Source organism: Salarias fasciatus, chromosome 11 (assembly GCF_902148845.1).
Source record: "Salarias fasciatus chromosome 11, fSalaFa1.1, whole genome shotgun sequence".
NCBI classification, from domain to species: Eukaryota; Metazoa; Chordata; class Actinopteri; order Blenniiformes; family Blenniidae; genus Salarias; species Salarias fasciatus.
In genome coordinates this window covers 5,677,577-5,700,127 of record NC_043755.1, presented here as the reverse complement: position 1 = coordinate 5,700,127, position 22,551 = coordinate 5,677,577, and the positions used below count along the sequence as shown (strand labels likewise).

Genomic DNA, 22,551 nt, shown 5'->3' with positions numbered 1-22,551 from the left:
TGCTGTTGTCGCATGGGATTTGTAGTCCTCCACTCTCAGGACTGAGTGGCAGTTTGTAGTTTCTCCATTCAATCATTAAAACAGGGTCTTGGTAGCCCTCAAGTGTTTCTTTTTCTTTCTTTTTTTTTTTTTTGTAAGAGCGAAGGTTCATGAGTATTGAGATATTATAGACAGTGAGATATATAGAATACCATAAGGTAATACAAGGAAAATACAGAATTGCCACCTATAAAAAGTAATATTTAAAAAAAAAAAAAAAATCATACCAAGTGAAAGAACTGCATAACCATTCACAGAAAAAAATGTGTCTTGTTGCTACGTGCCAGTGCTTTTTCTACAACAATATTTATATAAAAACTTGAAAATAAATTGGTGGTACGGATACATTTAAGAATATAAAACTACAACGTAGTAACGTCAATACCATTCTGACTTGCCTCACCACTGTTCACAGTTTACACAGAGTCTGGACGAACGACGGGAACAAATTTAGACCAAGCAGGCTTGGTTCAAAGCTTTGCAGAAACCGGACAGGAGCGGCCGCTGCCGGTTCTGCCAGCGGCCCGCGGAGGACCGCTTCTTTAAGTGCTTTTTAATAATACTCAGTGGTACTGACGTTACGCACTTTGAATTCACACCTAGCATTCTTTTTTTTTATTTAGATTAGTTTCTTTTTCATTTAATTAAAGTGTCCATTCATATGAAAACTAAACCTTTTTTTTTTCTATACATTTTCTAACAAAAAAAAAAGAATCAACGTGAATACAGGTTCCTCGAATGGGCGGGGTTGGGGTGTGATTGACTTCCCCCGTAACCAGTCAGCATGCTGGGAGAGTACTGCACTTCCGGAAAACGCCACGGGATTCGGAGGAAGGAGGGGTTCAGGTGGTCCAGAGGCGTGTTGAGATGAAATTAGAAAAAAAAGAAAAGAAGAAAAAAAGAAAAGGAGAGAAAAATCTGTTATTCAAGTGTAAACATTAACTCCAGAGGAGCTGAGAGCCTGTTTTGTTCACTGACTGACCCAAAAGTCTTTGATTGAAAAGTGAAGCCATTTCTTCTTCACATGTTTTATCATCATCAGACACTATAGTTGAAATACGATGCTTGAAATATGTTTCACATTCTCCTCACAGTCTCCCTCAAGCAGCGGAGTTCCCTGAAGTTTGAGGTGAGACTGACGGACTGTTAACGTGATACATTAGTGTCGAGCCAGCGGTTGATAAAAGTCACCGCGCCTTCATTTGAAAAGAAGAGCAGTTACTCTGATGGAGTCCAACCTATGGCGAATATAAAGTAATTTATTATTTGAGGAAGCAGTTCTGTGGAGCGCAGTGCTTCAGCTTTATTGTCTCCTTTAATTTGTCCTGCCTTATGAATGTTGCACACAGCCGTATTATTGCTGTGTGGGTTCGGCTAATGACCCGCACCGGGTTTAATGTACTATCCGCTCATTAAGTTCGGCCAAAGAACTATAAAATCTAGAGGATTCTTTGGCGTCTAGGTGTTATTGGTACAGCATTACTGGCTTATTAATGTCAGATAATGTGAACAAAACACAATCTGCTCTCAGACTCCAGTTCTAAAACAAGCAGCGACAGACAAGAACGTTCCGCTTTTCATTTTCTGTTCAGTTTTGGATGATCTGGTTCCGTGCGAGGCCGAGGGCTCGCCACAGAGCTTCTGAGCATCAAAGCGGGCGAGCGTAACTAAGTGCAATGATAAAATGGCGCGGACTGCGATGGCATCATGAGTACAGAGGAACTCACAGAGGGGGGTGGGGACTGCCTGTCAGTCAAGGGGAGGCTCTCATAGCCAGGGTTGCCATTGGAGGAAACGTTTGGAGTCCTGTATAGAGACAGAAAAGACAAGGACAGAAGAGAGAGGGAGAGGAGGAGGACAGAGGATAAAGAAGAGAGGGACACAGGGGTGAGACACATCGAGAAAGACAGAGGGGACGGGAAGGGGGGGCCGCAGGGTGACGGGACCCGAGGACAGGTGAGAGGGAAGAAGGAGAGAGAGCGGTTAGAAATATAGTGCGGAAAAACAGAGCACTCAGTGGAGGTATTAGTCCTACTGGCACTCAAGTAGCAGCAGGCGTACAGTCCACTCCACCACAGGATTTATACAGTAATCTGCAATTACGTGCATTTAGGACTGGGTGAGACTCACAGTCGCAGCCACAGTGTTGTCTCCCAAATGAATTTTTTTTTTTTGTTTTGTTTTGTTTTTTCTGCATGATAAAACCCAGAGAGCTTTTAAAGCCATCCCCAGCTGACTCCATTTAAAGGGAGTGGACTGTATTTTTAGTGCTGACTGTATTTCTGAGCCTAGATGCTTTGTTTTGTTGTTGTTGTTGTAGTCTTTGTTTTGTTGTTTTTTTCTTTTTTTTTGTGTCTGTATCTGTGTGTTAATATTAGATTAAGAGCAGTCCAGACTATTACCTGACATTCGGATACGATCAGGCAGCACTGACTATGCTCGGACCCTTCAGTGAGGGAGAGTAAAAGGAGGGGAAACATAATAAGATGAGAAAAATTGAAAGTGGTGAAAGAGGGGTGGGGGGGGAAACCAAAAAAGGAAGGAGGAGGAACGATGCAGAGAGAAGCAGCGGGACGGATCTGGAGACTTAACCCGAGAGGTTTGGACACCACAGTGAGGAGACAAGATGAGAGCGATGCAGGAGGGTGTGTGTGGGGGGGTTACCTATAGTCAACCTGAGCCTCACACCGCCGGAGTTTTTACGAGCGCGGCCTCGTCAATGACCCCCTCCCCCCAACACAGCAGTAGCATAACTGCTGTTTAGGAGACAGGACGCCATTTGAGACAAGATCCGTGAAAAATGACCGAGCGGCCTACATCGTCTGTCCTGAAAACACCTGACAGACGGAGAGACAGACACACAGACAGACAGACAGACAGACCTCGGGAGTTGTGTCTGTTTCTCTGCCTACACTGGAGTCCATATTGACCTGTCTGTGTGTCTGTCTGCGATGCAGTGTGCTGGGCCTGACAGCTCTGTGCGTCTGGACGAGCCCTCCCCGTTGCATACAGGAGTGTGTGCACCTGGCTGACTGCGCTCGGCTGTGTCAGGATGATGCTCGTAGCTGTGTCTGAAGGAGGGAGGGGCTCCGTTACGTGTCTGCACAGATCGCCAGTGTGCCTGTGTGTATGTTAAACTCCCACACTGCCTCCCTAACGTGGGGCGTCCCGCTGGGATGCTCTGTCTGTCTGTCCGTCCGTCTGTCTGTCTGTGTGTCTGTGTGTCTGTGTTACTCACGGGAGGGGCGGCGCGCTAGAAAACGGGGGTGTCCACCCGGCCCCCGGGTAATTATAGAAGGGGGCCATGGCCCCTCGCTGAGACCCCGAGGCCGTCTGTCTACGTGCCTGATGAGAGGTGAAGGGATCCTCACTCTCGCTGTCCGAGTCTTCGTACTCCTCTGATTCACTGTGGCGCCCATGAAACAAAGAAAACAAGAGGCGTGAGAGCAGAGAAAAGGTGGAAAACAATGTGTCTAGAAATGTAATGTGTTTAATATTACTGGACCTGCTGTCAAACTGGAATATTAAATGAAAACACTGTGAATGAATTCACCTCATAATGTCACTGTGAAACAAAGCATGTATGTAAACAACCGAATAGAAATAAAGTAAAAGAAAGAAATCAATGTTCGATCTATTTTAAAATGCAGGGGAAATTGTAGAATTTTTCAAAGCACTGCAACAGTTTGAGGGTCGAGTTTCATTTTGGTCTGTGGGGTAAGAACTGCTTCTCAGTCTGTTGGGTTTTGTTGTGGTTTTTGGTTTTTGTTCTGTGTTACAGAACAGCAAAGGTTCATCCTGAGGACGGCTCTGTAGAAACTAACTTTTTCAGAAAATGACAAAAATCTATGTCTGCGATCACACCCACCGCTTCATTTGTTATATATTTTTTTCTATTTCTTTTCTTCTTCCTTTCTTTTTTTTTGTGTGTTTGTGCTGTGGGGTTTCTTTTCCATCCTGCTCCTGTGAATTCAGTCCAGTACTCGGAGTTCAGTCACCATTGTGCTTTGTTCCACCTTTACCTCCTGGTTGAGTTCATTTCTCTCTGCAGTGCAGCCGGTTCCAGTACAAAACACAATAATCTGCGGCTGCCCCTTTCAAGATCAAAACTCAGGTTTTAAAGGTCACTTTCTTGCAGAAGTCTGTGATTTTTTTTTATATATCACTTTGTGGCACAATCACTGATCAAACTGACTGACCACATCCAACCGACCCTGGCTCATCGGTAAGTCTGCCATCAAACTGCCAACATCTTGATTTTTATGTTATTTCTTCTGATTGTATATGTTTTAGTGTTTCTTAGTATTCCCTTCATAATGGAGATCATAAAAAAGGGAATTTAACATGATAATTTCCCATTTATTCTTAATGTAGTCAAACCTTTTTTAGTCTTTAATTCTTGCCTGCAGTTAAACCAACAAGGTTTCACACGGTGGGATAGCGATTAACACTATTACCTACAGCAAGAATACACAATATTATACAATAATACAGTTTTTCTTTTAATCCAGTACACCAAAGCCAGAGTTACGAAGAGCTGTAGAACAAGCAGAAAACACAGCGAGCATCAAAGAACTACAGTCAAACTTAAAAAACAATGTTACAAATAAAGATGTCAAGACAAAGTAAGAATGGAACACAGCAGGGATCTTTATGTCATGATATTATCTATTTAACATAAATACGATGAAAATCAGAACAGTAACTCAAAAGATTCTTTTGAGTTTGCATGTTCTTCCTGTGCATTGGTCAGTTTTCTAAAATCAGGCATATTAGCATGATCCGGTGACCTGATCAGGGTGTACAGTACTTCTGCTCAAAGCACAAAACAACACAAAAGAGACTTCCTAATGCATTTATATGACTTTCATTTTAAATTGCTCAACTATTTATTCTCCTGCTTTAACTGCTCTTTTCTTTTTTGATGTCCTGCTTCGTTTCTATGATTTTAATGTAATTTTCTGTGTTTCTTTCTCTTTGTGGAGCACTTTAGACCGCCCTGTGGCCAGGACTCTTCTTATTTTGGATGAAATGATGTATAATAAGCCAATTTCAAACAGCGTTTTGAATGCATTGAGCCACAAATGGTGACCAAGTCAAACAAATTAGGAGCGGCTCCATTCGAATGCAAACTAATCCCACTGTTGGCTGAACGCGCTCGCTCAGGGCGCCGACAGTCAGCCATTGTTCCACCAAATTCTCCAAATCTGGGCTAACGCCGGAGTCCATGAAACTGTACCTGTCTACACAAACTGCATGAGGCTCATGTGGAGGAGGGCTGAGAAGTGGCAAGCCTCCAGCTATTATTGGAAGTTTGGCTCTCCTAGGGACACACTAGAATACACTTCAGTCTCTTTCCTTTCGTGCTCGGCGTGCCAAGTACAATTGTGCGGCACGCACACAGCCAACGTTTTGCGAGCAGAATGTGCTTGTGGAGGATCAGCACATTGTTTGTCTTGAAAGACAGCGCAGAGGAGTGAGCATCCTCTCCAGAGCTGCAGGACAAACATCCCTTTATCTTTATTAACTAAAAAACACGCCGAGTACCTTTTGTGCCGCATCCCGCGGAGTTTCAGAAAGGGCCGGTTTACAGACGGAATGCATAACAGCGCTTAAAAAATACCACCCTGCTGATGTTCGTCCTTATAAATTGCTGTAAAAATAACTTTTATTTTCCGGCAGACACACACACTAACTTTTTTTTTTTTTCTCTCACCTGGGAAAGCTCCTCCAGGCACCGGGCAGAGAGCAGAGAATGGCAGTGAAGGCCAGAGCAGAGAGGAAAGAGTAGAGGGAGAGATAGAGCAGCCCCTCCATTCCATCGTAACACAGGCCTTTCAGTGAGTCGATATAGTCCTAAAATGAAACATCAGGAAAACATTTTTTTTTTTCCTTCTAAAAATCTGGATTTTCTTTGTCATCACGGCTTCTCTTTTCTTTGCGTGTAGTCCTGCCGCATGCGGCGTCTTGGTTTACCTTGTTCAGACCCCGACAGTTCAGCAGTGCCACCAACTGATGGAAGTTCCCCTCTGTGGAGTTGAGGATCTGCTGGACCTCCCTGAGTGATTTCTGCAGCGACACAGACTCATTAAATGTGAAGGAAAATCTCCGAGAGCCGACCGACGTGTAGCATAAACAGTGTTTTAATTCTTTTTCTTGCGAGTGAATCATGGCTTACCTCAGCTTTGGGGAACTGCGTGAGAGCGTTTCTGTCCAGACTGGAGAGGTGTGTGTGAATGTTTGAGAGCGCCCTCTGCGACTGGGTCAGCAGCTAAAGCCAACAATTCAGTGAGGTCAGTGGAAACGGGAACTTCACTTTGCATTAATGCTGAAAATACACCATTAATATGCTACGAGTGTCGCTGTTCCTCGGGGGACTAAATCATTTGGGGACAGGACTGCAGCAACAGCTGTGCATCCTGTCTTGGGAAGAATCTGTCCTGAACTGTCCTTGAGAAAGTCTGACATCCAACCTGCTCGCTCACTTGGAATGTCGGCGTAATGCCCTAAATGTGATGTGTTGACTTTGAACGTGAGGCTGACAGAGGGCACGTTACCTGCTGGAACGGACTGTTCATGCGCCTGTTGCAGGTCAGGTAATAATCCAACACATCTGAGTGGCCAACGAGAACAAAAGAGAAGGATCAGTGTGGAAACAAATACAGACACCAATATAATATAACGTGATGTAAATCACTGGATTAATGTGGCCTTTTGCAGAAATAACCTCAATCCCGAGAAGTTATGTTAACAAGAAAACTTTTGTTTTGATTACACCTCAATGATGTCTTGCATGCTTTCCTGGTAAAAACTCATGCGTATATGTTTATATACAGAAAAAGATGAGTGTTGCACCTGAGCTGGTCCCAGTGTTGAAGTTGGTGGAGTTGAGCACGAACGCGTTGGGATCGGAGCAGAAGTCACTGAGGGCCTGGCGATACGGCGAGAGCGACGGGGAGAGAGAAAGAGGGTGACAGGAGGAGAGGAGCGGCGGCACAGAGGGAGGGCAGGAGAAAACCACCACAAGAATAAAGTTAGCAGACGCGCTGACCGACTGACATACTTACCTCAGCTGATATCTGACTGCGGCAGACATTGATCGGCCTGCTGGCCCGCACCAGTCTGCACTACGCTCTGATAATCATCTGTCTCTCCATTAGATCAGGAGTTTTTAAAGTGTGGGAACCAAACCGTGTATTGAATCCCACTCAACCCTCATCCTGCACCAGTGATTCATGACTGTTGGTTAAATGATGGAAAGATCTGGTAAGTATTTATATACAGGCTGCAACTGCTGTAAGTGCTCCTAATGTGGTTGTGCACTGAAGTTGCACTAAACTTTCTTACTGCAGTACTGAAAGTACTGTTATGAGTGAGCGTAGTTAAGTTTCACTATGAATAGGATGGGATTTTTTTCCGGCTGCTGCAGCTCTCCTGACATTGTCCTTTCTTAAACGGGATTATTTTTTTTGGTTTAGGAAGCGCTTCGGCTCGGCAGTAGCACCCAGCCTGAGAGCGCCCCACCAGAAGAGGGAGCGAGAGCCCCACAGAGAGCCCCGGGACTAACGGGAAACGCAGCGACCGGGGCGGAACAGAGCGGGCAGGCCCACAGCTGGCCCATTGTTTCCCCGTCAGTGGCCAGGGACAGAGCGGCACTGTGTGGACCTACGGGCCTTGGGACATCTCCCGCCAGCCCCACATGACACTGAGACTCTCAAAATGAGCAGCAATGCAGAAAAACACCCACCATTTGCCCTCCTCCTCACACACATCAAACAAATGCCCCCCCTTCAGACGGGATGAAGAGACTTTCACAGGGCACGCATGAAAAAGTACAGTCCTCTGTGTGGGAAATAAAATGTTCCTACACTCTTTGTGGCTGATAAATGTCACGAGGCTAAAAGAGGCTTGTTGTTGCCCGTTTGAAGCTTTTGGCTGCCGTGTGACGCTCAGCACAGCTGGACTGGGAGAGATCTGGATTACTGCACTTCTCTGCACGTACAAGATCTGAAGGCCCAAGAGACGGAGGCAGAGTAACGGCTTCAAACCTCCAACAAACTGAGCCCCCCCCCCTCCTCTTTAAAAGTGATCTGGAGATGCACTCTCCTCCTCTTCCTCTCCCCTCCTCGCTCCGACTGAAAGCACTTCCCTTCCTTCATCTTCTATCCTCACTTCTCGGAGCCAGGCACCCACACACACTCGCAAACACGCATGTAAAACACTCACTGTGGCGCACAAACACACTCTGTGCACAAGCGCACTCATGCACACGCACATTGAATCTTTAATCTCTGCCCCATTTTCCTGCCGTCTTGGTCCTCTGCCACGACTGCAGCGTTCCCTAGGAGGCCGGTCTTTTCACAGTTTAGCACAATGGGCACAGAAATCTCACACACACAAACACACACACACACACACACACACCCCAGCACTTTGGCCTGCCATCAGGGGTCGGCCTCCTAAAGCTCTGCTCTCTCAGCTACAGTCAGTCAGCTCCACTGCCATTCACTTCCTATCCCTCCAGCCCCCCCCCCCCCCCCCCCCCCCCCCCCCCCCCCCCCCCCCGCGCACCACAGCAATTTTTCTGGGTCTACTCACCACCACAGTGGCCGTCTCCAGGCCCAGAGAGCCCCAGCTCAGGAACAGAGCCAGCCATGCCAGCACGGTCATCCTGTGGGTGGGGGGGTGGGGGGGACAGCACAAAGTTTTCAGCCAGCAGGACACACTGACCACCTAACCAGTTTGTTTTTAGGCTGTGTGTGTGTGTGTGTGTGTGTGTGTGTGTGTGTGTGTGTGTGTGTGTGTGTGTGTGTGTGTGTGTGTGTGTGTGTGTGTGTGTGTGTGTCTTTATTGCTTTTCTGTGGGTTCTCAAACTTTGGGGCCTTCAGCCACTGTGGCATCCGACCTAACTTGTGAAGAACAAAGCGGATGCAGTAATGCTCTACAAATGTTATCAATGATGCGGAGGCCCGCAGTTCATGTTATTTAGACGTGGTACATGTTCCTCCAACCGTCTCTGTGGTGGGAACACAAGGGAAACCTCCAAATTGAATAATAATAATTTCAAGTACAGACTTGTTCTGTGGTTCGGGTTAGTTTAAGGATTGGGGCTAAAGTAAGCAGTAGTTATGGTTGAGTTGAGAGGAAGTCTGCAGGAAATGACTGTAAGTGAACACAATGTCCTTTAAATTCATGAAACCCCACAGCAGGCCTGTGTGTGGTCTGGAACTTAGGATTCTGTAAAAGTTTTAATGACTGACCTAACTTGTGGGGGTCATAATGCTATGTGTGTGTGTGTGTGTGTGTGTGTGTGTGTGTGTGTACTCACAGGATCAGCAGCCAGCGTGCTTGCTTGGCCAGCCCCAGCAGAATGAACAGACACACGATGAGGTCGAGCAGCAGCAGCAACACGTACGACAGCCACCTTGAACAACGAGCACAAACAGCGGATCACTTCACTGTGCGCAAAACAGCAACATCTACAGCAACGTACTGTCACTTCATCTTTTTTTAATACTGCCATCTGTAAAAAACAAATCACCAGTTTTTGTTGTTCAACAACACACATAAACAACAAGCGCAACAAAAGAACCAGGTTTCTTCGTCCCCCCCCCCCCCCCCCCCAGGATTTATAGACTTCACATAAATATTGGATTCCTAACATGCCCATTTGCCTTTCACACTAGAAATTAATCAATGCACCCACATAAACATGCAACATTTATGAGGATCTAAAAAGGATGGTAGAAGATCATCAGGGTGTCCCTGTTCATCTTTGTGAAAGTGGAGCTGAAGGTTTAAGTTTATTTCTGAGCAAAAATTATTTCAAAATATAATAATAATAATTCACTCAAAAATAGTCTTCAAATGCATGAGAGGAATTACTGTCTCTCACTGGTATGTGAAGGCAGTTTCATGAACGCAGCTTTAAATATCCCAGTTGACTCTGGGTGGAGGTGTGTGTGTGTGTGTGTGTGTGTGTGTGTTCTGGAGAGGTTGTCAGCACACCACAGGTAAAAACACATGAAGACTCACAGTCACTTTCACCATTTACCTCACACACTTAAAAGACTGCCGTAAGCTCACCTGTAGTCCTCGTTGACCATCAGCGTGTTGGCCGCCCAGCCAGGTGAGAAGGGGTTGGGCATCAGGCCACTGGTAGGCACCACGGTGGGGGCCACAGAGGGCGGGACAGGGGTCAGGGGCGTGATGGACGCCCCGCTGACGCTGCTGTCGTTGCCCAGCCCCGCATCCACGCTGAACCGGGCCAGGGAGATGGAGGACAGGAGGTTCATCACGTTCTCCGACAGCCGTCGGCAGTTCCTGGTCGACACCAGGAAAGGCTTACTGCCGGTAAACAGCTCCTCCATGGAGGTGAGCGGGCCGGAGACGGACAGCTGCAGTCCAGCAATGGTGTCGGAAATCTGGGGAGACAGAGGAGGAGAAGGAGGGCAGGAGAGCGAAGTGAGACGGAAACCACAGCCAGAGCGGATGAGGCCGATAACGTCACGGCGGGATTAGAGTGGTGTGTTGTGGGCTGGAGGACTGAGGATGTGGGCCTCGTAATGGATCCGTCTCTATGATTGTCTGCACGCATGATCAATAATAATGGTTAAAGTGCTGCAGTTGTCAAACTCCTGAGAACAAAAATTGTTCACTTGTTGGTTCAAACTTTCTAAAATCTCCCCCTTTTTTTAAATACAAACAATGGTCAATTTCGCATTTTGTATCTATACTTATGTGTAGGTGCATCTCTATGCGTGTGTTGATGTTTACATATATCATTTTGCGACCTTTTTTTTTATTTCAATTAAATGTTCTTGAAGTTTGGTTGTAATCAGAAACATGAGTAGGAATAAGACAAAAAAGGTTATTTTCTGAGCCTGATAAATCAATTTAATGTTTGTAAAGCTGCAATAACGCACATACAGGGTTCTTTTTCCAAGTATATATTAAATATGTGTAAATATATGTATTAGTATTTTACATAAAGGTACATGACTGTGTGAACAAAGCTCAATTAGTACTTGTTTTGCTAACTAATATTAAGTGTTTATTGATACAAGAAGACATGATGTATGGAACAGGCAATACAAAGGAGAATTTGCTGTTTCATTACATTTCTATTTATCTATAAAGTATTTACTGTACTTTTTAGTTATGCAGTCAGTAATCTGGAAAAAAATGTATCATAATATTTACCAGGTGCAAAATGTCTTTCTTCCGGAGATATTTGCTTTTCTTTTTTTAATTAATTTTCAATTAGAATTTATACAGTGCCTTTCCTTCTAAAAGGAAAACAAGAAACTAACATATCAGAGATGAAACAAAAGCCCAGACTGGATAGAGATTATATTTTCAATCAAATAAATACTAATGATTTCTTTTCTTCCAGCCATCATCTGTACTGGCCTCATCCAGACGGGAGGCAGAGCAGAGCTGGAGCGTGCCAGTGCTGACTCCGGACCAGCGATATGTAGGTTACACTCTGGACTCTGAACATCGCTGGGTCAACAGAACGGCACACTCACATCTACAGCCTCGGATCAGCCCGGCACTGGTTTTCATGCAGAGCAAATGGAGAACATTCAAACTCCACATAGTCAGTTATCATTTTTAGATGTGATGATGCTTTGGAAAGATTGTGGAAAATAAGAGTTTTGAAATAAATCATTCGGTTATTGATACATGAGAGAATTCTTTTTTTTTTTTTTTGCTGAACAACACATGTAAACAACCACACATCTTGACAAATGATACCACTGCTGAAAAGTTGATTTGTTTGTCAGTTACGTCTAGACTCATAAAATCACAGTTGTCTTGGACTCTTGTTAATGAATCTTATGAAACGGTGTGGATGTTTGACATGCCGCTTTTTACATTTTCATGACTTACAAGCTAAAGTTAAAAAGCTAAAAAAGAACAGATCAAAACATGTTTGAGTTTATCCGTCCAGCTCTAGATCTCGTTGTCGTCGTCTCACTGTCTGACGTTAATTGATGAAAGCTGAAGGATTCCTTGATCTCGTTGGCGGCGTCACTCTGCCAGGTGGTTTTGTCACCTCCGCAGTTTTTCTGACCCGCTGGAAGGAGGACGTTTAGCTCGCCTGACACACAAACCACAGGCAAATCGATGGAACAGGAGTTTGTATCTGATTTTCCTCCTCTCTCTGCAGACCTGACGTAAGTGTGAACATGCCCCCCCCCTCCCTCCCCCCTCCCGCCGTCTCTCCCCTGCACACATGCAAACGGCATCAGGCGGGGTGTATTCTGCATGACATTTCACTTGCAGAGAGCAGCACTCACCAGCAGATCGATGGAAGCTAGCGTGTAATTGGCTGTGAGAAGAGACGAGGTCAACTGATACATCCCATCATTAGCCTCGCTGTTGCCATAGAAACCGATGCCTATGGCAACACTGCAAAGAGGAGGGGAAAAAAAAAAAAAGAAACATGAAAACATTGTTGGAGGGAGCATGTGATCGAGAGAGCAAGAGAGGGATGGAAGGACAGACAGCAAAGGCATAAATGTAATGTTTAATTCAGTGTGTATGTACATTTTAAATGAATGTGACACAAGGAGATAGAGCTGGTGAGGATGTGATATGTGTGCAGCGGATGAGCGTACCAACGGTGCAGCGGAGGGGAAGAAATAAACAGATGAGGGGGAAAAAGCTGACTCTTAACACTCGACGGTTAAGCTCCGGCGAGGAAAATATTCGAAATGTTAAACATAGCGGCGTGTTTACACATTTTTCCGTTATTCAAATATTCAGATTAAGGCTCGGGCCAGATGTTCATCAAATCCCCTCGAACCCAAGAGGAATGGTATGACCCAATCTCCCACAAAGTATGTGACCCAGATTAGAAAGCAGGGGGAAAAAGGAGGAATGTGTGCCTGCGTCTGTGTGTGCTTTGCATTTCAAACTGGCAAATGTGAACGCCGCCTAATGCGGCAGCATTTTAAAATGACATACACTTTTTTCTTTTTCTTTTTTTCCTAAACTTGTGACCAAAAGCCACCGTCTGGAGGACACAGTGTAGCATTAAAGATCACACAGAGGTAGAATGCTGCAGTATTTTCTCCTAAAGACGCTGCATCTATTGAGCATCAGAGGAGAGGACCACTGACATGATGTTACGGTGGTCCATCAGGGGGAGACTCCCACCACCTCCTCGACCTACAGCGTGTTTAGGATGACATCATTATAGCTGCTGGAATCTAATCTGCAGTACATTATGTTCTGCCATGTAGCAACAGAGTCTTAAGTGCACATGAATGGCCCGGAATACAATAACAACCATCAAAAACGGCACTGTAATTTTCTCACAGCGCGCTCACAGCTGGGCCCGCAAGCTCCAGGTTTTAAATGTCTGATGGGCAGCCCAGCTTCCCCTCGGTGACTCGCACTTCCGCCGAGTACCAGAGTGCGTTGGACAGATGTCAAGCAGCATTTTTGTGTGTAATGTGCGGCCAACGCAATGTGCTGACTTGATGACTGCACGGTCACCAGAGCTGCAGGGAGCAGCGGTGGGTGAGCGACTTGACGGGCCGTAGGTAGGCGAACTGAGATCATGTCAGCGGAGGAGAGGGGGGGAAATAGCAGCACAACATGACCGTCAGCTGTCTTCCAGAGCTGCTTTACTTTTCCAGTGACATCAGTGAACATGTGAGAGACCGAAAAGCACATGATGATGGACAGGAAAGAGGAATCGGGTTGTGATTCACAGCCTCGCCGCTGCCAGAGAGCAGCTCAGTGACGACCGCGGTGCTTAACTTTTACTACCGGCTCAGGTTACTATTGAGCTCATTTCATACAGCTTCAAGCTGAAATCTTCCATTCATGGAACTCCTGTTGCTTCAGGACTGCTTTCAATTTGAAAAAAAAAAAAAAACATTTAATACCGGCCTTTTATTACATGAACACTGCAAAATTTTCACCAATATTTCCTATAATCAGTTGCTCACAGGTTACTTTCATTCAATGAAACAAGCAACTATTTCAGTTAAAAAACAAAGTGAATCTATAGAGATAATTCAAATGATGAAATTAACTTTAGGAGCAAAGCTTTAAGTGGAAAAGCTTCATCACATGCAGACTATATTAAAGTACAAAACTAGCAGGAGAGGAGTTGTGCTCTTTATTGTCTGTTGAACTCAACAGCTGTTAACCATAACATCCTATAATGTCAAAAACATGAGGAAGTCCGTCATTCAGCCAAATATTTCAACTTGGCGTGACAAAAAAATAACACTTGCTGTGTGAGAGTTGAGGGAACGAGTCAAACTCCCTGGTACAGGAAGAGAGAGGTGCGATTATTAGACATGAGGCCAGAAGCCAATTAGTTTGTCTTCGCTTGAATGACGGGAAGCAGAAGAAACGACTCGCCCGTCTCAATCTAAAGTTATGGAGATAAAAATAGAGCACGGTAATTACTGAGCTGGAGATGTCCTGGTGGGACGATTTTATTACCTTTGGCCAAAGCCACTCGCCAGCTGCTGGCTGGAGTTTCGCATTAACTGTTAAAGATATTAGTGTTCTATCAGTCTTCTCAAGAAAGCAGACAGTGCACTGCAAAAAAAAAAAAAAAAAGTTCAAGAATTTCCCTTAAAACAAATTGATATGGGAAAATATGCACTTTTATGAAAAGTTCATAAATTTGTGCAGCAGAACCAATCAGATTTATCTCGTGTGACCTTATGCTGCCATGTGTGAATATTAAACACGCTATCTGCGTAACTCTTTATAAACACAAACATGGGAGCTGGAAGAACTGTTGTTTGTTTGACTGACTGTTAGTCTTCATATGAAAACAAAAGTCATACGTCTGAAAAAAGTATTGCTGGATGTAGCTAATCCTAACTCATATCAGGTATAAGACGGCTGGACCAGCCATCCATCCATCACAGGGCAAACACACACACAAAGACAATCTCACACACACACACTTACACCTCCGGGCAATCAAGAGGAATCAGTGACATAACAAGGATGTTTTGGATTGTGGGTAAAAGCCAGAGAAAACCCACGCAGGCACAGGAACAACCGGCCAGCTCACACATGGAAAAGCCAAAGGCTGGATTCAAACGTAGACCTTCTTGCTGTGACAGTTAAAACCACTGCAGCACTGCTCCACGCTTGTGATTGTTTTTGTTTTTTTTTCAGTACATGAACTGAAACGGAAGTATAAAAGAGCAAAAAACTTGAAATAAAATTAAAGTTAAGGCTTTAAAACTTGTACTGAAATGCAGTATTTATGTAAATAGGCAATCTTAATTGCTTGCATTAAAAAAACAAGTGAATCTTGAATAATAAGACGTTAAAATGGTTTTAAAAAATCGATTTTGATGAAAAGATCCCAGGCTGAGAAAACAGGGATGAGCTGATGTTCTGAAATATTGTAGCATTTTAAGATATTTTGCTTTTGTAACGCCTTAATAGAGATAATATCCCTGGTTGAGCCCGGGCCTTGTGCATGTGTGGATTCTTTACAGATACTCTGGTTTCTTCCCACAATCCAAAATCATGCATTTTACTGTAAAGTTGCCTATAGGTGTAATTGTGATTGTGACTGCCTGTCTCAATGTGCCCAAAGGACATATAAGGCCTTAAAAAAATTTTAAAATACAAAAAATAAAGCAAAAAAAGTAGAGGTAAGAAATCTAAATACACGAGAAGTTTCACTGTTTGAACTGCACCATTTGGAAACAATCAGCCGTTCCACTGCGTTCTCATTGCACCTGTATATTTGTAATCTGAAATTATGCATGATGTTTACTTGTAATGGAATGTTTTCACTTCGCAAACGGACCAGAACACTCGTCCGACCGCTGCCAGATGATGACGTGTGTACAGTATGTACATGAAGCATCGTGTGCGACGCCTCCCCCTTACCAGCACAGCGTGACAGCTGCCACCGCCACCCACGTGACGCAGCAGATGCCCCGCCCCTTCTTCCCGCTGTAGCCGTGACCCGTGCTCCCATCCTCATCCTCCTCCTCCTCTTCTGATCCCTCGCTCCGGTCGCCACGGTGACAGCAGCAGTAGTGTATGAGGAAGGAGAGAACCACCAAGAGGGAGATAACAAGCGCGATGGCTGATAAGCTGGACAGAACCAGCAGAGTCTGGGAAGAAAGGAAGAGGTGGAGTGAAAAACAGCCACAATGAGTCAGTGGATGGGGGGGGGGTGGGGGGGGGTGGGGGGGGGAATGGCATTTTAATTCCATTTTTACAAGTGAAGAAGAAGCATTTGAGAGGGTGAAATGCCGGCTAATCCTGTTAAAATCCATAGCTTGTCATGGCGTCCCGCCCCCATTAACAGCGGGTGATGATTAAAAAGGTGTGAGAGCATAAATGTATCTGAATCAAAGAGGCATCAGAGATAAAGATAGAGGGTTCATGTGGCCCGGTTCACACTTGAATGGACAAATTTAACTTGGTTAAGTAGAATTAATTCTTGATCATCATTATTTCAGAGGCTTTAACCCGTGAATCCCGCATCTATCAGCGCATCACGCTGGATTTTAATGTCACTAAGCCATATCAGACTTTGCTTTTGATCAAGCTCCATGTCATAAAGTCAACATTACTGAAATGCATTTTGCGCCGACACATATCTACAGTATTATCCTTCATCCATCTGCCCGTCTGTCACTCCCCCCCATTCATCCACCTTCCCTCTATCTCACCTCCTGCTCTTTCAGAGCCCCTCCCCATCGCTCCATCCCTCTTTTCCCCACGCTCTCCCTCACTCCCACTCTCCCTCTCTCTCTCCCCCACTCTCCCCTCTTTCTTTCTATCCACACCACTGAATCTCTATTAATAATCTGTGACCTACTTAAATACATTCACTGCCGGTCTCTCTCTCTCTCTCTCTCTCTCTCTCTCTCTCTCTCTCTCCCTCTCTCTCTCCATCTTTCTCTCTCTGCCCAGTTTTCTGTTCGGCAGCCTCCGTGCATTACTCATTGCCTCGCTCGTTCTCTCTCTCTGAGCACTTTCAGTCTCTTTTGTCTTTCTGTTCTGCAGGATAATTTGCCCCTCCGCCCCCCTTTTTTTTTCTTTTTCACTGCAGAGAAGTCACAAACAGTGTGAGACGCGGCTAGCTTCGCTGGAGCATCTGTGTGAGGAGAGGGATGAAACCTTTCATTTTGCCACAGACAGACGAGCACATGGACAGCAGCGGCTGCAGAAACCTGCTGGAGTTGAAATCTCACGCACTGCCTCATACCCAAATGCACGAAAGGGCACAGAGAAGCAGTATTTCAAGTGAAAAATGGAAAGATGAGACGTGGAATATTGCACGGGTTCTAGTGCCAAACTCCCCAACAATGATTAGGCATCAAAATGTGCTTTAAAGATCTGTAAATGTCACCATCTTTGCTCGGCAACAAGCCGTTTCATTCAGCAATTTACAGCCTGTGCGATGGCGCAAATTGCCCATCACACATTTAAATAACAGTAAAATCATTCTCTACATCTCTGACTGCTAATGGAGCAACAGGGCTGTAATTATTATGCAATGTGGCATCTTGGATTGGACGGCCGCAGCGCGCCATGTGTGAGCGGCCGCGGCAGGTGTCTGTTACCTGCTGGTACTCCCAGCTGTCGGGGACAAAGATGTTGTCCCTCATCTGCATGGTGAGGTCCAGCCGGGGGAGGGCGTGACACATTCTCACCCATATCGAGGGGGTATAGCTGGGTACCGTTGTCATGGCAGCCATTTTCTACTGCTGCTGGTCCCCTCCTCCACCCTTGAATGGCGAGGATTTGAAGCGAGAGCAGGGAAGAACAAGAAGAAGAAGAAGAAGAAGAAGAAGAAGAAGAAGAAACACGGTGAGGAGGGAGTGAAGGTCCTCACGTGAGCACGTGGCCAAGCTGGGAGGACAGAGGAGTCACGGTGCACAGAGGAGAAACCGCCGAGCAGAGATCACCTGAGCCGAGCGGAAAAAGCAGGTCTGAGGAGTGAAAGTTGGCGCACACATCCCACTCACAAGTGGAGGCTGCGAGAGTGTGATGGGTGTTGTGTTTTCTGTAAAAAATAAACCCGCTTGGCTTTTTCACAGCAACAGAAACCAAAAAAATACACACAAGGCTACACGATGCTTGCATTCATCATATCACCATGAGATTGAATATCTGTGACAAACAGTAATAATAGAAAACTTAAAATGACAAATGAGCAGAGTAACCGAAGCGTGTCTGATAAACAAGCGAAAGTTGAAAAGATTTGCCGGTGTCAATTTTTAAACGGTTGTTGTGTTGTATTATACTCAAACAATTGCATCCAGTAAGAATATCTGAGATTTTCTGTCGTAGTTTACACTCACTGCTATTTGTTTTTCCCCAAAGATTCAGACGGTGTTCTGCAGATTGGATGTAAAAGTCTTCAGATCAGAACATTGTCACCAATGACACACCTCTTTCTCACCCTGTATGGTTATGAGAAAAGGCTGATCTACAGATGTTGTATAAGAGATGAACAGTGATGAGAATTTGAAGGATGGTGGGGGGGGGGAAAAAAAAGAGCCGCTCATAAGATGCCAGGAGGATCCTGCTGAAGACGAACTCCTCCCTCTGTTCATCGTTCAGTATATCTTACTTAAGTCGGCCGGGTGGGGAGAAAGTAGGGTAAATACGAGGGGCAAATCTGGTTAGCCCAAACACACAGCGGAATCCTCATTACAATGACGGAGCTGGGGGGCAGTGCAGGGCCGGGCCAGCCTCCGATATCGGCCACAAAGATTAAAAAAGCCCATCAGAGCTTTACTGTTTCAGAACGGCGTGCTTTAAGACAGCTCGAGGGAGGAAAGAAGAGAGAAAAACATTCAGAACAACAACACTGACGCTTCAATATAAAGACGCATGCAGCTGGAGTCAAAGCTGATCTCGCAGACAGATACCGCCAAATAATGTCACATTCTGAACTGAGAGCCTGTCTTTTATCTAAATGACTAATGGGACAACTGGGCTGACAACTGATTTATTCAGGGACTGAAACTTTCAATTGGCACAATGTGCTGCTTTAGCCTCGCATTGCCCCTATTGATTGACCACACACACACACTGATCTGATGCCTGCAAGCCACAGGACATAATTGTGTTAAACATCGCGCAACAATAAGAGTTTTGATTTTTTTTCAACACGTCACGTTCAAAGCCGGAGAGTTTCACCATTTGAGATTTGGGGCGGCGTTACGGACCAGAACAAGTTAACAGCTCGCCGGCAGGCCAGACAGCGCAGCCCTAAGCCCATTACAATAAGCCTGTTCACCTTAATGGTTCAAGCAGCCCAACTGTCACAAATCAAATCACTGCCAACACTCCATTTCCCTTATTAAAATTGTGCTGAACATAATGGTTCGCACGCTGTGAGAGCTCCATCCATCCACCACACATCAGCGGGGTAAACAGACTGAGCAGCGACGACTCCGGTGTTGGATTTCCTTTCGTGATCGTTTATCTGGAGTGAATTTATTAGATTAGATGAATTACAAGGAGCTGTGAGGCCGTTTGTGCTGGGCTGCGTTTGTCGGAGTTTGAGGGTGAGAGCTTTTAGAGAGGCACAATAAACAAGTAGGGGAATATTTCCACAAACAGAGGAGAGCCGGGCAACCTGTTGAGATCACCACCACCAGACCGTCGCCATGGAGAAGCAATCGCTTTGATGGACGGCGATACTGACAAACAGAAGGCAATGGGAGGCAATTACCGATATAGAATTTAAAAAAGAAGTGACTACATTTATCCATCTCATTTCTTTATCACATTTATCAGTCTTCACATTTCTTCAAATTGTGTAAAGGTAAATCAACGACAATCGCAGTTGCAATATTCAGATTATCTTGTAGGAAGTCAGGAGCATGTAGAATGTGAAAACAAGATTCAAGGGAGAAATGTGTCACAAAACACGACTGATTTAGTTTTTGACAGATTGTAGAATAAATCAATGGTTTATGATGTTTGTTGTTGTTTTCTTTTTAATTCCTGTCTAGCAAATGAATTAGGAAGTCCTCAATAACAGCAGAGGATTAGAATAATCAATTCTCAAGTGTTTCAGTGTGTGGCCCACAATGGATTATGCGTGACGTCTGAGAGGTCAAAGTGCAGGTGTGGGGTTTCCTCGTGCGGCCCGGCGAGCCGAGGTCCTCTGAAGAGGAGCCGACGGTCCTGAGGATGGAGGAGGTTCACAGTCCTGCTGCAGCAGTTACTCAGCAAGCTGTCAGAGGCAGAAAGCCTCAACTTGACTTGATGCATCCTGCCAGCTTATTATTATGCCTGTTACCATTGCGTAACTGAAGGCAAATAAATGTGATTTTGACCTCGGTTGGTGGAGAGCAAAAGAGAAAAAAAAAAAAAAAAAAAAAAAAAAGACGGGGGGGGGGGAATAACAAAGAAAGCAGTGAAGGAAAAACCACAGCCTCCCACCAAACTGTGAAACCCCAAGGAGGTAAAACACACAAAGCATGAAGAGAAACGTGTTCAGTCCGCACGGAGCTCAGACAACACAGAGAAAAGACGTGGATTGCAGGATGTGAGACTCCATGATGTCTGAATGTAAAGAAAAGGGCCATTTTGTGAGGCAGCTAATGAGAACAAGGCTGGAGCGTCTTCTGTCAGCTGAATTTAGGATCATCTCCAGCGCAGCACAAAAATCATCCCCACCTTTTCTTTTTTTATGAGACTACAGCTCCACGAATCAGAGGGCATGAATAATGTAGTTTGTTTGCTGCTGAAATGAAGCACATCTCCAATTTGCCTCATAAAACGAGTTATGATTCACATTACAGCCTTACAGCTCCTCACCAACAACCTCCTTAATGGCTGTAGTTTACGAGACAGTATTACATCCCCATGACACACTACATCACCCAGGAGCCATTAATTAACGTCCGTGTAATGGGTTAGAAGTTACCTTTGCCTACCACTTAAAAAAAATGAAAATTCTCAATTAAAATTCCATCTCCTCTCCAAATGCACCTGCAGAATGAATGTTCGCTCCCGACGACGAGCATCCCAGAGTGTGTGCAGCTGACCGAAGATAATCAAGTGCAGCTCACACTCAGTAAGTCGCTGCAAATCAGTGCTTTGATGTGTGCAGGAGTCCAGCGTGACATCAAGTTGAGGGTGACAAAATGCGACCGCACTACTGACCGAAATGAAAACCCCGCACGGAGGGAAATCTGCATCCCCGAGGCAAATCTGGATGAAAATGATAAAAAAAAAAAAACACCTGAGGCAGATGAGCATAAAACTGGGTGGGGAAAAAATTTTTTTTTAAAAATCACTGGATGCAATCAAACCAACATCAGAATTATCCGCTTAGTTTCTTTTTTTTTTTTTTTTTTTAATAAAGTCCATAGAGGAGGCTAATCCCAGCAACAGAACAATTATTTTATAAACAGCCACTGAACAGAGGTGAGGAATGCAGTGTGATTTCAGGCACTGCACATTCATAATGCAACATATTTCACTTGATTAATGAAGTGAATCACTGCAACCACATCAGCAATTAAGCCACCGTCGGCCAGAGAGGGATCGGTCTCTTACCTCTGTCAGCTGTGTCGGGAGGTTTCTCTCTCCTTCTGGCGCTTCTCTTCGCCGGCGTCCGTGAAATATTTACCCACTCAGAGAGGTATACTGTCAGCCATCAGTGCTTGATGCTCTTGAAAAAAAACCATTCTGAAAAAATGGCTTGTGGACATGCCAGAAATCAGTCAGATTGAACAAAAACAAAGGAGAAAAAAAAAGAAAGAAGGAAAAAAAAAGCCAGTTATTCTAGTAGTTATCGAAATAGTAAATGGCCAATAATTGTCTGGTTGTCTGATGACAGTAGAGAGGTGCTTGTGTTGATGGATGGGAGAGGAGCTCTCAGTGAGCGCGAGTGAGTGAGTGAGTGAGTGAGCGAGAGAGAGAGAGAGGGAGAGAGAGACAAGAGAGAGAGAGAGAGAGAGAGAGAGAGCGCGAGGGATTAAGATTGAGGAGACACCCCTAAGGGACTCTTTATCGTTGCATTGTAGCCCTCCGTAGCTTAATGCCCAAACGCCTTCACAACACTGCAGTGACACGATGTTGCCCAAAGATAATTAATCTGTTAACGCGGATTAGCGGGCTCTAACCCCTCACTCACTCCTACCGGAGGCGCGCCTGTAATGCCGACCCCCACCGACATCCACGCGCACTCCCATCAACCTGCCCAATCTCCGTCCAGACCACCAGACTCAGCCTTGGCCAGATTACCCAGAGAGAGAGAGGGAGAGAGAGAGAGAGAGAGAGAGAGAGAGAGAGAGAGAGAGAGAGAGAGAGAGAGAGAGAGTGTAAAAATGCAAAACCCAAAAAAAGATCCAAAAAAAAAAACCCCCACTCACATGTTGGATGCAAAACAGTGAAAACTCCTGCCTCTAACTCTAATGTGATGAGAATTAAGGAGAGGTGCACAGAAAATGAAGAGCGAGAGAGGCGAAACACAGAGATGAACATGTGCAGGGGGGGGGGGGGAGATGCAGAGAAATAGAG

At 45.1% G+C, this 22,551-nt stretch overlaps 1 protein-coding gene across 5 annotated transcripts; it reads right to left on the bottom strand.

Moving 5' to 3' along the window:
• Window positions 1–60: 60 nt before the first annotated feature.
• On the bottom strand, window positions 61–22,434 carry ttyh1 (tweety family member 1). 5 transcript variants are annotated; one of them, XM_030103749.1, is made up of 16 exons: window positions 22,404–22,434; window positions 21,586–21,729; window positions 17,625–17,789; window positions 15,934–16,163; window positions 12,345–12,456; window positions 10,126–10,463; window positions 9,368–9,463; window positions 8,638–8,710; window positions 6,895–6,970; window positions 6,597–6,652; window positions 6,218–6,310; window positions 6,016–6,108; window positions 5,756–5,895; window positions 3,278–3,445; window positions 1,767–1,845; window positions 61–837 (listed from the first exon to the last, which is right to left on the bottom strand). In XM_030103749.1, the coding sequence occupies exons 3-16, from the start codon at window positions 17,757–17,759 to the stop codon at window positions 754–756; spliced, it is 1,773 nt and encodes a 590-aa protein (XP_029959609.1). In that variant the 5' UTR covers window positions 17,760–17,789; window positions 21,586–21,729; window positions 22,404–22,434; the 3' UTR covers window positions 61–753. The 5 variants fall into 5 exon arrangements, with proteins under 5 accessions (XP_029959609.1, XP_029959608.1, XP_029959613.1 ...); XM_030103748.1 differs by lacking the exon at window positions 22,404–22,434 and having other exon boundaries at window positions 21,586–22,238; XM_030103753.1 differs by lacking the exon at window positions 22,404–22,434 and having other exon boundaries at window positions 3,385–3,445; window positions 21,586–22,230.
• Window positions 22,435–22,551: the final 117 nt, after the last annotated feature.